The sequence below is a fragment of the Triturus cristatus genome, chromosome 10 (genome assembly GCF_964204655.1).
Source record: "Triturus cristatus chromosome 10, aTriCri1.1, whole genome shotgun sequence".
In the NCBI taxonomy this organism is placed as follows: Eukaryota; Metazoa; Chordata; class Amphibia; order Caudata; family Salamandridae; genus Triturus; species Triturus cristatus.
The window spans coordinates 114541153-114555709 of record NC_140593.1 but is presented as its reverse complement, the minus strand read 5'-3'; the positions used below and the strand labels follow the sequence as shown (position 1 = coordinate 114555709).

Genomic DNA, 14557 nt, shown 5'->3' with positions numbered 1-14557 from the left:
CCAATAGTATTTCTTAAGTCCATCTTTGCTAAGGGGCGTGAATGGTCCTTGGTGTCCCAGAGGTCCTCTAAGCTAATGCTCTTAGAGAAAATTTCACATTATGGATCCAGTCAATCATACTGGAAAGGTCCAGTGCGACCACTTATCAAGGGCAGCGGCATACGAGGACAACTCTGGGGTGGACCTAATGCGTAGCCAAAATAGTAGGGGGCATAACTTATCCTTTTCCACAATGATGGCTCTACACAAGTCAAGTCTTAATGGATGGAGTGATGTGCTCTCCAGTACAGAGACAAGAGACCTAAGGAACTTGTTCTCAGAGGTCAGTGGGGAATCCATGCTTCCAAATTCCCATAATTCTGCTCCATAAAGCACAGAGCCCACAGCTTTATCCTCAGATCTGAACTGGGGCTGCCACTGGTTTAGTAAAGGAGGTGTTATGTTCCTTGAGCAAGGCCCGACAATATGTCTGTGCTTGAGCTTCTGCTTTTCTACATGGGGTTTCCATGACATATCTTTGGAGATAGTAATTCCCAAGTATTCAAAGGTATTCACTTACTCCATGGGGACGCCTCCTATTGTTAGTTTACCACTAAATGACTTATGGGGGTTGAGGAGAAGGAGCTTTCTCTTTTGGGTGTTAATCTCCAGACCCCGTAAATCTCAAAAATATTTCAAACGATTCATAAGCAGTTGGAGCCTACTTGGTGTTTTTGATACTGACAGAGTATCATCAGTGAATAATAGAATTGCCACTTTTTCTCCCTCTATGTTTGGGGCATCCGCTGGAACCTCTGAAAGATGGTGAACTACACCATTCACAGAGGGAGAAAAGTGTGGGAGCCAGGACACAGCCCTGGCGTACCCCCCTCTTGATTACTATCGGGTCTGAGAGCTGGCCTTGACAGCCCCAGCGCACCCTAGAAAAATTTGCCTCATGGAGTCGGATGATGAGTGATAGAATCTCCTTGGGTAGGCCCATATAATTTAGAACTTGCCAGAGTTTTTTCCTGGGGACAAGATTGAAGGCGGTCTTTAGGTCGATGAAGGCTTCGTAGAGATCCCGCCACCCAAGACCACGACCTGCGAGGGAAGAAGCAGAAAACGAAACACCTGATCAGTGGCGCTCATCTTCTGTCTGAAACCAGCCTGGAGTGGGGAAAGGATGTTGTGTTCGCTCATCCAATCCTGGAACTTAAGGAGGAGTGCCCTGGCAAAGACCTTTTGGATACAGTCTATCAAACTAATTGGCCAATAATTGCCAGGTAGGGATCTATCGCCTTTCTTATATATTCTGCTCCCTTCCAGGAATTGGTATTTGGGCACCCACGGCTATGGTATTAGCCAAGGCCAAGATGTAGTTTGCCCAGTTCTCGCTGTCGTAGCTGAACACGTCATCTGAAATGGCATCCGGCATAGCAGCTTTAGCCTTGCGATGGAATTAATGCAAGTCAGGATTTCGTTTCGAGAGAAGAAGTAATTTGCTGGAGCAGGGGCATGACCATAGGAGGCTTCCTCTCTTTCGGGTGAACTAGGCTCAGTGAGAAGTGATCGTGCCACGCGGTGGTAGAGATATTGTTCTTAGGGGGTGGAGGCCTGTTGACAACCCCCCTAGCTACAAAGAGCCAGAACGTCTGCGAGTCCTTGCTATCCCAGGACTCCCTAATCAGAGCCCATCTACCTATATCCCACTCCCTTTTGGCCTTCTTTTGTGCTAACTTGTACCTTCTCCTCAGATCCCTCGCTAGAGTCAGATTGTTTTCTCTGATTGCCTGGGCTAGTTGACGTCTAATTACACTACATTCCTTATTGTACCAGGCCATCTGGGGTCTTCTGTTCAGGGCAGATTTATATGGGCACATTGATTCATGGAAGAGCTTGGCTAACTATTCAAAGAGATGAGCGTGGCAATCCATAATCTTGCCCAGCCCTCCCGAATAATCAATCAAACTTTGGAGCTAAACTGTGGTTGTCATCAAGTTCTCTGATGAATTCCAGCTTGTCTTCATTCATTGCCACTTGGGCGACGTTCGTCATTGGAAAGAAATATCTCCTTTGAGGACAGGGCTTGGTTTGAAGAACTAAGCAGACCATCACATAGTGACCTCAACAAGAGTTGTAAGGGATTATAGTCGCTGTCCACAGTGGAACCCACACTCATGTCAAACACTCTGCATCACAACCTGAGGTGCACCAAAATAAAGTTGATAAGACTTAAATTGTTGTTCCTAGTAAATGTATTAGCCCCCCTTAAACTGAAGCGGCGCGCCCATTTGCTGCCCTTAGCCCAAACTCCAGGGAAAGCGCTTTTAATGGGAGTGCCGCTTGTGTCCATTTTTTTATAGGAGGGAGATCAAGGTGGGGGACAGCCACAGCTTGTCCTCCTCGTTAGCCTCACAGATACCCTTGCTATCCAGGGGTTCGAAGGTGAGGTTAAAGTCGCCAGCTACAATGAGAGGCGGTGGAGTAGCCCTATCATCCTATCATCTATAACGTGGCTGACCTCTTTCTAGCCTTAGTCCTTTTAGCGTAGACATTGTAGATGTCAAGTAAGGCACCATCCGGGCCTTTAAGTTGCACGGCTTGAATGTCCAAGCTATCAGACCACAGCTCACAAACTGTACATTGGAATGCAATCTTAATCCAAATTATCAGCCCCTCTACAGGATGTCCTGGCTTATTGGAGATTGCTGGGCAAAAGAATGTTGTGTAGCCAGGCACTAAGGCAGGGGTGGAACTCCATGTTTCTTGTAGTAACCATATGCCAAAAGATATGATAAAATGTATCCAATGTGGGAGGGTCAATTTCTGTCTTACCCCAGCCACATTCCATGATATCACATTGAGCTTACTACATACTTCCTGCCTGCTGGAGGAGCTTAGTTGTGGTATAGCGAGGGAATTCCCTGTATGCACAAGTAACTGTGCATGAGTAGTACCAGGCACTACAATAGTCTCCCTTCTGCTGGGATACAAGAGCTCGTTGGGGTGCCGGATAACATTTTTCAAAGCATGTGTGGAGCAGTTAGGGGTAGGTAAACTTCTATTTATACGTGAGTGCTGGGAAATTAGAGGATGTGGTTGGGAAGACTTTGAGCGCAGATGATTGCTGGAAGGTGTCATTGACAGCCATATTGGAATCAGTAGCTAGGTAAATAGCTGAAGGTTGGGCTCTAACAGGCAAGGAGTTCTGTGGTAATCTTTACTTAAATTGGACGGAAGATGATGTAGGAGCGCTAAATCTGACTTCTAAGGCTATCAAATTATGGACCACCATCTCATCAGCCAAGCGCACTTAAATGCAATCCAAATGGTTGCTGAGGTGCGTGAGCCTTCTGGCCCCTATAACATCGTCTCTAATTACTGAGCGGCAGCCCCTCACATGACGAGTCCAATGTACAATTTTGTTTATGAGCGACTCTCCCCCTTCATATTTGTGTTTTGGCAAGAGTTTAGGGACATTGGTCATAAAGATAGATTGAGGGAGTGAGATGGGGCGCATATACTGCCCTTTTGGATTATTAAGTGACTAAGCATTGCTATTAGGTCTGGCCAGATGTGAGAAATTAGGCGAGGAGCCCCATTTGGGGTGAGCCCTGCCTGTGTTGAAGATTGATTCTATTTGGCCCAAGAGGGTCATTTTCCCTAGATGCAGCAATGGGATTTGGCTTGGAGATGACAGGAACAATACTCATAGGAGTTTGAGACGAGATTGTATACGCTAGGGAAGGTGAAGTGGCACAGCGCCTGCAAGGCAGGGAGGGGGCCTCAACTCTACTCGCACAATTAGCTATGAGTAGATTGACCTGATCAGTAAGGTCTTTGATTGTTGATTTCAGAAAGCTAACTTCATACCTTAGATCAGTAATGGTTTTGAAAATAGAGAGGTTAATCAGTGATGAGCCTTCAATTTGTCGGTCATTATCATCTTCACATATTGTCTCCCCCTCCCCATCTATCCGATCTTCCAGCCCCTTCCTGAACTGTCCGATACATCACTGCCCTGTTGATCGTTACTTAGGTCCAATAGTTGTAAGAACCTATTGCTCAGTATAAGGATAGTGGCCCGAGTATCGAGAACTGTTTGAATTTCGAGCATTACTGGGTGATTAGACTCGTTATCAACATCCGTGGCGGTAACATTAGGGATGGGTTGGGTCTGTTTAAACTTTAAAGGAATATGTTTGTGGACCTTGGATTTGGAGCCAATTGGAATGACCTCTGGTGTGCAAATTAGAGCAATCCTGGCAGGGGTTAGTATCTTCGCACTCAACCAAAAGGCCATCAATACGATCTAGCACACAATTGTTCCCAGCAGTCTTATGGAGGAGCTTAGCTTTGTTAATTTTTACTTGAGGCTCCTGCCCCACCCCCCCACAGATTTTCTTTTCCCCATAGGTAGCGTTTCCAGGAAAAGGTGAAACAAGGCTTGTGGCGGTCTATTGGCCCCTAGCGCGTTCAGAGCGAGTCGACCCCCACTGTTTAGGGCACCCTCCCCAACTGGTGTCAACTTTTATTCACATCCTCCCTCTGTATCAATGTGCTACTAGACTTTAGTTCGACAAAAGATTAGAAGCAGCTAGTATTAATATCAAAGAATAGCCCTAAAGTTTCTATGGACTTTGTGGACAAAAACATCTGAAGGGCTGGGCAAATAAGCACCAAAAAAACAGTAACAAATCTGTTAGTGTCCTGGACAAGCAAGCTTCAGGTGCGGGAGTGACAAAGTCCAGTCTCAAGAGTCACGATAAAATATAAGTGAGCACATGAACACAGTATCTTGCATTTAGGACAACAGGGCCCAGGCGAGTTCTGGAGTGTGGACGAAAGGGGGGAGGCCCTGCCCTGCCTCTTTCTGGCAATGATGGGCAAGGACGGGCCCGCCCTTGGCCCTGGCTTCGCTGGGGCGCGGCCTGCACGTGTCCCGCGACGGGGGTGGTGTGATGAGGCATTTTTCAGTGTTAGACTGGTGCCCTGGCCCCTCCTTCTGGGGCAGAGTGTCCTGGGACAGGTAGTCCCTTAGAGAAGCAACAACAGGCAGGCAAGTGTCCTGCGACGTGGGGGTGATGAGGCGCTTTTCAGCACGAGACTGGTGCCCTCGCCCCTCCTACTCGTGCAGTGTCCTTCGACAAGTAGTCCTTTTAGAGCAGCAACAACTGGCAGGCAAGCGTACCGCAAAGCAGGGGTGATGAGGCGCTTTTTAGTGCGAGACTGGTTCCCCGGCCCCTCCTCATGTGGCAGAGTGTCCTGGGACAGGCAGTCCCTTAGAGCAGCAACAACAGGCAGGCAAGAAGTGGTGGAGAAACATATTGAGTGCCTAACCAGGCTGCTCAGACCAATCCTTGTGCTGCTCTCATGCTGAGAGCAGCGTTTGGATTGGATGGGAGTGTCCCATGGACTTCCTCATACTTCTTCACCGAGGCAGCTGGCAGCAGGAGCGGCAGCGTGAGGTAAATGTTTTCTAAATTATTATTATCTACCCCTCCCCGTGCTGCCTCACCAATTTATTTTGTCAGCAGTCGCCCCTGCATACCGGGCCTGCTAGGATGTGCCTGTCTCTGCCTCAGCTTTAGATATATTTCTAAAAAGACAAAGTTTGCTTAGTTTTGTGTGATCTGAGGTGTGATTTAAGGGTAGATTTTGACCCAAACATGGGGAGAGTAGGGACTATTTCTAGAAATGCTTCAGAACAGGTAGAGATTGACCCCTACAATTTTCCGGTTCTGCTGATTGTGTGAAGGTTGGATTAAGACGTTGTTTTTCAAAGGTTTGCTTTGCAGCAAACTGCTTGGGTGGCATGAAAACGTGTACATTGTACATGTAAAAGATATATGCACTTTACAAAAGAGACCACCCATAAGAGGGTAGCTGTGTGTGTTTACAGCATAGGAGGTCACGTTATATAGAGTATGCATGTCTCATGTTTATGTTTATGTTTATGTTTTTGAGATTTTTATTGCGCACGAATACCCTGGGGTGTCTCGGCGCATGCAGAACTTCCTAATAACAGAAGGCCTCTGAAGGGATCACTGGTTGAATAACCAAGTCTTCAAGAGCTTGCGGAACATGATGAGAGTGGGGGAAGTTTTTATAGCCAATGGGAGGGAGTTCCACAGCCTGGGGGTTGCTACCAAAAAGCGTCTGTCTCCCCATGTAGAGGTTCTGATGCATGGCACCGGGAGCAAGTGCGTAGAGGCTGATCGTAAAGCTCTTTTGGGAAGATAGATTCGGAAAGCGTCCTTCAGGAACCTAGGTCCTGAGTCATGAATGGCTTTATAGGCAATGCATAGAGCCTTGAACTTTATCCGACTCTTTACTCTCAGCCAGTGCAGATGGTGTATGGCAGCGGATGTAGGGTGATGAAATGGAACGTCGAGCAGTAATCTAGCTGCCGCGTTCTGTACTGATTGCAGCTTGGCTAGAACCTGCTCCTGAGCATTGAGGAAAAGGCCATTGCCGTAATCCATTTTTGAAAAAACAAGGGTGGTAATTAAGGTTTTTCCTGCAGTTGAGGGGAGGTATGGCAGCAACTTCTTGATTTTCCTCAACATATAGAAGGAGGATGCCGCCACAGCGTTGACGTGATGCTTAAAAGACAGTTTGTTATCGAACATGATGCCGAGATTCCTGACCTTGGTTACTGGAGTGGGGGGGGGGCCCATATCGCTGGGCCACCAGGTCGCAGACCACTCAGGAGAAAGCCTGCCAAAGGTCAGCACCTCGGTCTTATCCGAGTTCAATTTTAAACTGTTATCCGCCATCCAAAAGCTAATGGCCATCATCCCTTCCTGGAATCTAGCGGCGACTGCGGGACCATCTTTTTGAACAGACAGCACCAGTTGGGTGTCGTCAGCGTAGGTGGTTAGCCGCAGCCCGTGAGCTTTTATAACCCTCGCCAGGTCCGCCACATATATATCGAATAATGTGGGGCTTAGCGAGGATCCCTGAGGGACCCCGCAAGGGAGAGTGAAAGTGGGTGAGTAGAAATTACCCAGTTTCACCGCTTGAGTTTGGTTGGCCAGAAATGAGGCAATGAGATCTTTTGCACAAAATACTCTGTGAAAAACGTGGTAAAAAAAAGCTGTAAGTCAAATGTAGCTTCATTTGCATATGCAAAATGGGAGTGCCCTCACTACAACTGTAAATGTCTTTAAGAATAACAATGGTACAAATTGGACAAAGAAGTTTTCAGAGTTACAAAAAACTGGAAAGAATGGTTTGCTCCAGTTTACTCATTGCATTAGCTACCCCTGTGGCAACCTAGTGTATTTCAGGACCCGAATGAGGAAAAAGGGAAGGAAATTGCTTGTTAAAAGTATTCCCTCTTACGGGAACACTTTAGCTGTGCACCTTTGTGATCGCAGTGATAGATGCGGGATTTTATGTGTTTTGTGATCAGCTCGAAGCTCATTAAAGATAATCAGGCACATGCATCAAAAAATCGGCCGTTTGCGCCCGCAAAAAGGGCGTTTGCGATGCATTAAAGTGTAAGGCACTCGTAATTTAAGAAATCACAATTTATTGCGATTTCTTAAATTGTGTTTGCATTTAAGGAATCGCAATTTGTGATTCCTTAAATGCAATGCATGTACCCCTCAAAATAGCCGAATTCACTATTTGGGGTCGCAAAATACAGAGAAATTACTTTGGTCTGTATTTTGCAAAAACCTTGAAAAATGCACTAAAGTGCATTTTTCAAGGTTTCAGGTTACACACACACATGCCATTGGGGCATGTGTGTGCGCAACATGGGTGCACATCACAATTTCAGGGTTGCAACAGGATGTCATTTTGACACCTTTGCACCCTTGAAATTGAATGCGCAATTTGCGAGTACCTATGCAATGTAATTTCCCATTCATTCCTATGGGCCTGTAGGCCTATAGAAATGAATGGGAAAGCCATTCCTTCATTGCGAGTTGCAATTTGCGAGTTGCAATTAAGGAATGTTTAGAAATCGCTATTTTAATAGCGATTTCTCTATGCATAGGCTTTTCAGAGTCCCTAATTGCGATTCCTTAATAATCGCAATTAAGGACTCGCAAAAGTATTTCTTGATGCATGTGCCCCAATGCCCCTATTACTAACAGTGCAGATGGAAATGCCTGTGAATCGCCCCCAATGATCATGTTGCAACCAGTTGTGGGCACATTTTGCTCCTGGTATGTTTCATACTTGTAGGGCCAGTTCTTTGCAAATTAGCCTCTATGTTCAATATCCACAAGACCCAATTCACAAAGCTATTCTCCGCCATCAAACTAGGTTTACAAATGGAAAAGGCTGCAGTTACGCCTATAAGACATCCTTTAAAGGACACCTGGAAGCACTAACTGGCACATGCATCAAGCAAAAATCCAGCCGGTAAAATACCGAATCGGTAAAATCAGCTGTTAGCGAGTGTCAAAAACCGAATCCCAATGCATCATCACGAATCGGGATAAAATAAGGAATCGCAAAATAATTACCCGGAAAAATAAAGAATCGCGAATAACCGCAAAATAAATAATAGCAAAATACCGAACTCGCTATCAGCGAAATCACTATTAGCTACCGGCAAGTGCCAATGGCTAATAACGAATCGCTACTCAATGCATCAAAAGTCGCAAATAGCGAAAATCCCAAAAATCGCTATTTAGCATGAGCACATTAAGGGGAATCAGAACCTGGAGGTAAAGTTACAAAAAAATAAAAAAAGGTGAGAAAAAAAAATACATGTGCCACAGATGGCACCAATCAGTAAGCCCTTAAAATTGGCCCTGGAGACCCTGTTGGCTTGCACAAAATGGCAGCCCTCTACGTGCTAGCAAGGAGGATGCGAATCAATGCAGCAGGACAGCGCAGGAGAAGGGTCCAGGAGAGAGTCTTCAGAGTGCGTATCACATTGCTAGGACAGAATGAAGATGAGGTGTACGACAAGTACCGAATGAATCGTGCCATGATCATGCGCCTAATTGCAGACCTCGAACCACTTCTGCAGCACCAGACACATCGGACCAATGCAATTCCTGCCCATGTCCAGGTCCTAGGCAGCCTGCACCTACTGGCCTCAGGAAGTTTCCAGGGGGTCATCGCCGTAGCCGGAGGCGTATCGCAAAGCACACTCTCACGCTTCTTCCACAAATTCATAGATGCCATGCTGACAATGATACACACTCACATCAGCTTCCCCACAACCCCACGGCAGTTGGACGGCAACAAACAGGCATTCTACCAGGTGGTCCATTTCCCCCTATGTCATTGGATGCATCGACTGCACGCATGTCCCCATCTGTCCACCCTCTGCCAATGAGTACATATTCCGTAACCGGAAGTCATACCACTCAATTAACGTGCAGGTTGTGTGCGATGCCAAGCACATCATCATGGACCTAGTGGCCCAATTTCCGGGGAGCACACACGACTCCTACATATTCCGACACAGTGGTATCCACAGGCGCCTACTCAACGGAGAATTTGGGGAGGGACTTCTGCTTGGTACGTATACATACCTCTTCCAAACATGATCACCACACATGTATATACATCACCGTTGCTAAGCCTTTGCTTCCATCTTTTAGGTGACAGTGCATACGCCCTGCGGGAATACATACTCACCCCTACATCAATCCAGCAACACCACAGGAGCAATGTTACAACGCGGCCCACATAAGTACCAGTAATGTAATAGAGAGGACCTTTGGGATTCTGAAGAGTCGCTTTAGAATCTTACACAAGACTGGCGGTGCCATGCAATACAAACCTGACACCTGCTGCAGGATTGTAGCTGTATGTGCCATGCTGCACAACATCGCTACCAGAAGGGGGATACCCATAGAGGTGGACAGGAATGATGTCTACCGGGATGACCAACCACCCGCACAACACCGACAGGCACACGTCCCTAACACAGCTGAGGGGCAAAGGAGGCGGACATACATCACGCAACATCATTTCTGATCCAGGTAAGAATGAACCATGACGATTGCATTTGTGGTGCTGCTGTTTAATGCACAGGAGCACTGAGGCATGTGCGGGCAGACATGATACAAAATAAGAGCTCCCCAAAACAAGTGTAACAAAACATGCCCGTTGTAGTCACGGGTGTGCAAGTGTCAAATAGGAGAGGACCCTGGATACCCCACCATGGTCATGGATGGCCTTCAGTCAGTCTAGTGGCGCCTGCCATGAACGCCCAGCCTCCTTTCAGGTGTCTCCTCTACCTCACCACGGCCTGTCCCTGTGGCTGTGGAGCAGCGCGAACTGTGCCTCCTGGTGCTGGCCTCCGCCACGGAAACACTGCTCACACTTGAGGCAGCCTCACTGCCGTCCTCCCCTCCCAATGCGCTAGCACTGAAAGTACCGCTCTGCAGGTGTTCCACTGCAGCGGTCACCTGGCCTAGGGCCTTGGCAACATCACCGCAATAATGGCCCAGGTCCACCTGCAGTGACACTGAGCGGCGTGACAAAACAGCTGTGCTGTTGCACAGCCTAGTGATGGCCTTTGTAGAGGCTGCGGACCGGAGCAAGTTCTGCCGGTGCCTCCTTCTCTCGCTGTCATGCCCTGCTCTCATGGCACGGGTGAGTTCCTGTATGTCCTCCCTCAGGTTCCCATTACCCTCTGCCACCACAGTGGTCATGTCCCTCACTGCCGCAGTCAGGGTGCGCATTTCTTTTGCCAGGCGCGCTATGTGACTGCTGATGGTAGCCATGTGTCTCCCCTGTAGGCGCTGGACCCACAGCATCTGTTCTTCAATGCCACCATTTGGGGAGCTTGCATCTTCGCCTACATATGGTGTACTGCGCAGAGACCTGCGGCGCAGTGGGAGTCAGACACGTTCTGGTGGTGCTGCAGGCGGTGGGACGAATGCTGGACTTTGGCCCGATGGTGTAGCAGGTGTCTGACATGCATCCATCACCTGCATGGGTGGGACTTGTGACCTGCGTCTCCGCTGTCTCATTGCAGTTGGCGCATCAGCAGGTGGTGGTGGTGGTGGTGGTGGAGGTGGTGAATGCGGCTCTGCCGGAGTATCGACGTCCGAATCGGCTGGTGTCTCTGATATGATAAGCTGGCCGCTGTCGTCGGAGTCACCAGGAGATGCATCTGTGTGTGAAACAGTGCATGGTTAGTGGGATTGTTACTACTAAGGTGTATTTTACTACATACATATCCTACTATGAATCACTTAATTAAAGTCTATTTCTAGCTTCTACAGATGTCTTGACTAAAGTATATTTTTTCTCCCTGTACATGCACACCGGCCTGACATGACTACGACTCCCATGATGCACTATTGTTATGAGTGAAGATGTGTGGGGCAATTCTGCATGCACACTGTGATCGTGCTGGGGGTTTGGGAATGGTTGTACGCAATGCTGAGTATGGGCACAGACATGCATCTTACCTTGGGCACTTGTGGCTGCGCCGGAGGTGTCCATCTGTGTGACTCCCACGACGGCCTCTGGCTCGATGGTCCCTTCTACCAGCTCCTCCAGGGCAGTGTTTTCTGACACTGTAGATGGTTCCCCTCCTGTTCTGGCAGGCTCCCGGAGACTTTCAGCGATCCTCTCCTTGGCCCTCTTCCTGAGGTCGTACCACCTCTTTTTTAAATCGTCGATGCTGCGTGGCGTCACACCCACCGCATTGACCCTCTCTCTGATGCGCAGCCATATGCGACGCTTTTCAGCCTCTGGCACCTTTAGGGACAGCTTCCCGAACAGCCGATCATGTTTGCTGCTCACCCCCTCGATCAGGTGCTCCAGTTCCCGGTCGGAGAACTTGCGCTTTCTCTTTCTGGCAGATTCTGCGCTGGCTGGTGCATCTTTCTCCATCCTGGTTGGGTAGGGTGGTAGTCCTGTCAGTGGTGTATCACTGGGCTCAGGCTGTCTCCAGTTCCTGCTCCTGTTTGCTCCTCTGCCGAGTGAATGAGGGTGGGGCTGCTGTACTTCCTGGTTGTGATGTCATTAGACCGTTCCCAGAGCGACCCGTTTTTTGCGAATTCGCTATTACCGATTTCGCTTTTACCGATTTCGCTATTACCGGAATCGGTATTAGTGATTTCGGAAATACCGATATCGCAAATAGCTATTTCGGTGTTTGCTGTACTCGCTATTGTTGATTCGGTAAATATTAGCAATTTTTAAGGAATCGCTAATTTTTGCCAAATCTGTTGATGCATCCTGAACAGCGATTCCTTAATAACGATTCCTTATTTATCGCTATTAAGGAATCGCTATTGGATTTGTTGATGCATGTGCACCAAAGTGCTTTACTACTGTGTAATACAACTCTGTTCAAATACACGGTAGTATACCCCACTCAAGGGAGAGGTTTCTTCCTGCAAAGGCAGGCTGCTCTGATATTAACCACTCCTCCACCCACCCCCTCCTCCCCACTGACCTCCATTTTCCACCTTCTCTGAGCATGCAGAACATTTCAACAGTTTTCTCCCAAGAATTGAGAAAAACTGCATGTTAACAGTACCCGTATTATCAGTCTGTGAGGTTATTCCACAAACTAGTAGAAAAGTTGTAATCACTGGAATTCGGTGCAGAGATTCTACCTGTGTCTCTCTCCCCAGGGTTCAGGGAGTCTGAGGAACCTCCACCAATCCGGGGCACCTACATAACTGTCAGGATGACTTTCCCTGGAGGGCCACTAGTAGAAGCTAGGCCATTCACTTGTCTGCAATGCTTGAGATTTAGGGATCCTAAAAGTCTCATCCCAAGGGAGATCCCCAGGATGTCCCATCACATTGCGGTACATGCAGAGCAGTATGAGAAGGAATTCTCTGGTGCCAGCAGCATGTGGCCCATGGTAAGGGCCAACAACCTGTACTCTGCCACGCCTCCTACCAGGGCCGCCAGGCAGATTGAGGATCACAGCATACTTACCCTTGCACCACCATGCTGCTGTCTACCATCACCTGACCATTCTCCCGCCATAGCCCAGCCATCACTACAAATGACGGTAAGGTGGCCGGGTTTAGACCTGGCTGGAAACAGTGATAGTGTCTAATGAATTAATACTCACTCCTGGTTTACAGTTATCTGAGAACACCACACCAGCAGATGAAGACTTAACGTTGTTTAGTTTCCTTTACAGCGCTCGCTTTCTGATCACCAATCATCTGCTTTCCTCTCAGTCTCTCGCTTGTTCTTCTAGGGCTGATTCCGTGGCGTGGAATCCACATAAGATGCTGATGGCCGGGATCCAGTGCTGTGCCCTGCTCGTTAAAGACACCTCTGTGAGTTACCCCAAGTATTTCGTGACCTGTCAATGGAAATGCCAATGGCAATAGCTTTCTATTTGTTTTGCTTTTCCTGAGTTCATTGCAGCCATCCAGAAGAGTTCACAGAGAGGCGTTTGGGAGCTTAGCACATGATGTCCACTGTGACCTGCGTGTTGTCTCAATGCCAAACTACACAGCATTTGCATGCATTGCCTTGAATAATAAATATATACAGTAATCCACCCACAGCACCAGCTTACACAGTTCCAAAGATGGAACCAACTTTCATGGTGGAAACCCAAGGAAATAAGTACAGCCCTAAAACTAATGAAGGTGTTTGAGGTAGAGTACCGTGTCTGCCAAACTCTAACGCAGCCCCTAAGTCTGTTCTATCATCCACTAAAACTTGACGTTATTCTTCAGTAATTTCTCGAAAGGTTCAGTTTGGTCCAAGTAATTCCTAACAAATTCCAAGGGCTTTTCATAAATGTCAATTTATACATGTAGATTTGCTATTTTGTAAATTTACTACTGCAGCTTCTAGTAACTTGACACATTTTTGCTCTTCACCATATACAAATGTAAATTTACTAGATTTGCATATCTCAATTCATCCCAGTGGGTGGAGATGTCTAAGGCTGAATTTATGAATGTAAAGGCACTATAGTAAACTTTCTCATGTAGGCAGTGATCACCACCACCTGGCAGAGAAATCCCACACGGTAGACTAGAGGAAAACATAATAATGTCTAATAATTGTTAACAAATATTTTAAATATCTCAGCATACAATAAAAATGTAAATTTAAAGTAAAATAATTAATATTAACACTTATTTATTTATTTAATTTTAAGTACTTTTGATTTTGTATTAAAAGTTTTATTAAACTATTTTGCCACAAAACGTTAAATGTTAATTTAATATAAAAATCATTTTGAACTCAATACAACATTTAACACATAATATATATGTATCTATATATTTATATATAAATACACACACATACATATATACTTTATGTGTTAAATGATCTGTTGAATTTAAAATAATTTTTTAATTAAATACATTATACACACACACACACACACACACACACAAACTGGTAGCCACCAATGTTTGTTGATGCATATGTAAGCACCAGTTTTGAGGTACCTCCAACTGAGGATCTGAGAATATTTAGGGCCAAATTAAACAATGTGTTGCGTTGCTCCAATGTCATGCAAGGTAACATAAGGGCAGCGCAACACTAAAGTCAGAATTACTAAGCCATGCAACGCCACCTTGCGTGGCCCTGCGGTTCTTGGTAAATCTGGAGTAAAGCAAGGCAGCGCAAGTCGCTGCCTCTCGTT

General features: G+C 46.8%; 1 protein-coding gene across 2 annotated transcripts in view; it reads left to right on the top strand.

The window, feature by feature from the left end:
• GADL1 (GAD like acidic amino acid decarboxylase 1) overlaps positions 1–14557 on the top strand; it is a 618248-nt gene that overhangs the window by 311081 nt on the left and 292610 nt on the right. For both annotated transcript variants that reach the window (XM_085630569.1, XM_085630571.1), the window contains exon 11: positions 13142–13223. In XM_085630569.1, coding sequence (XP_085486695.1) covers positions 13142–13223 — 82 coding nt within the window. The remainder of the gene's footprint in view (positions 1–13141; positions 13224–14557) is intronic.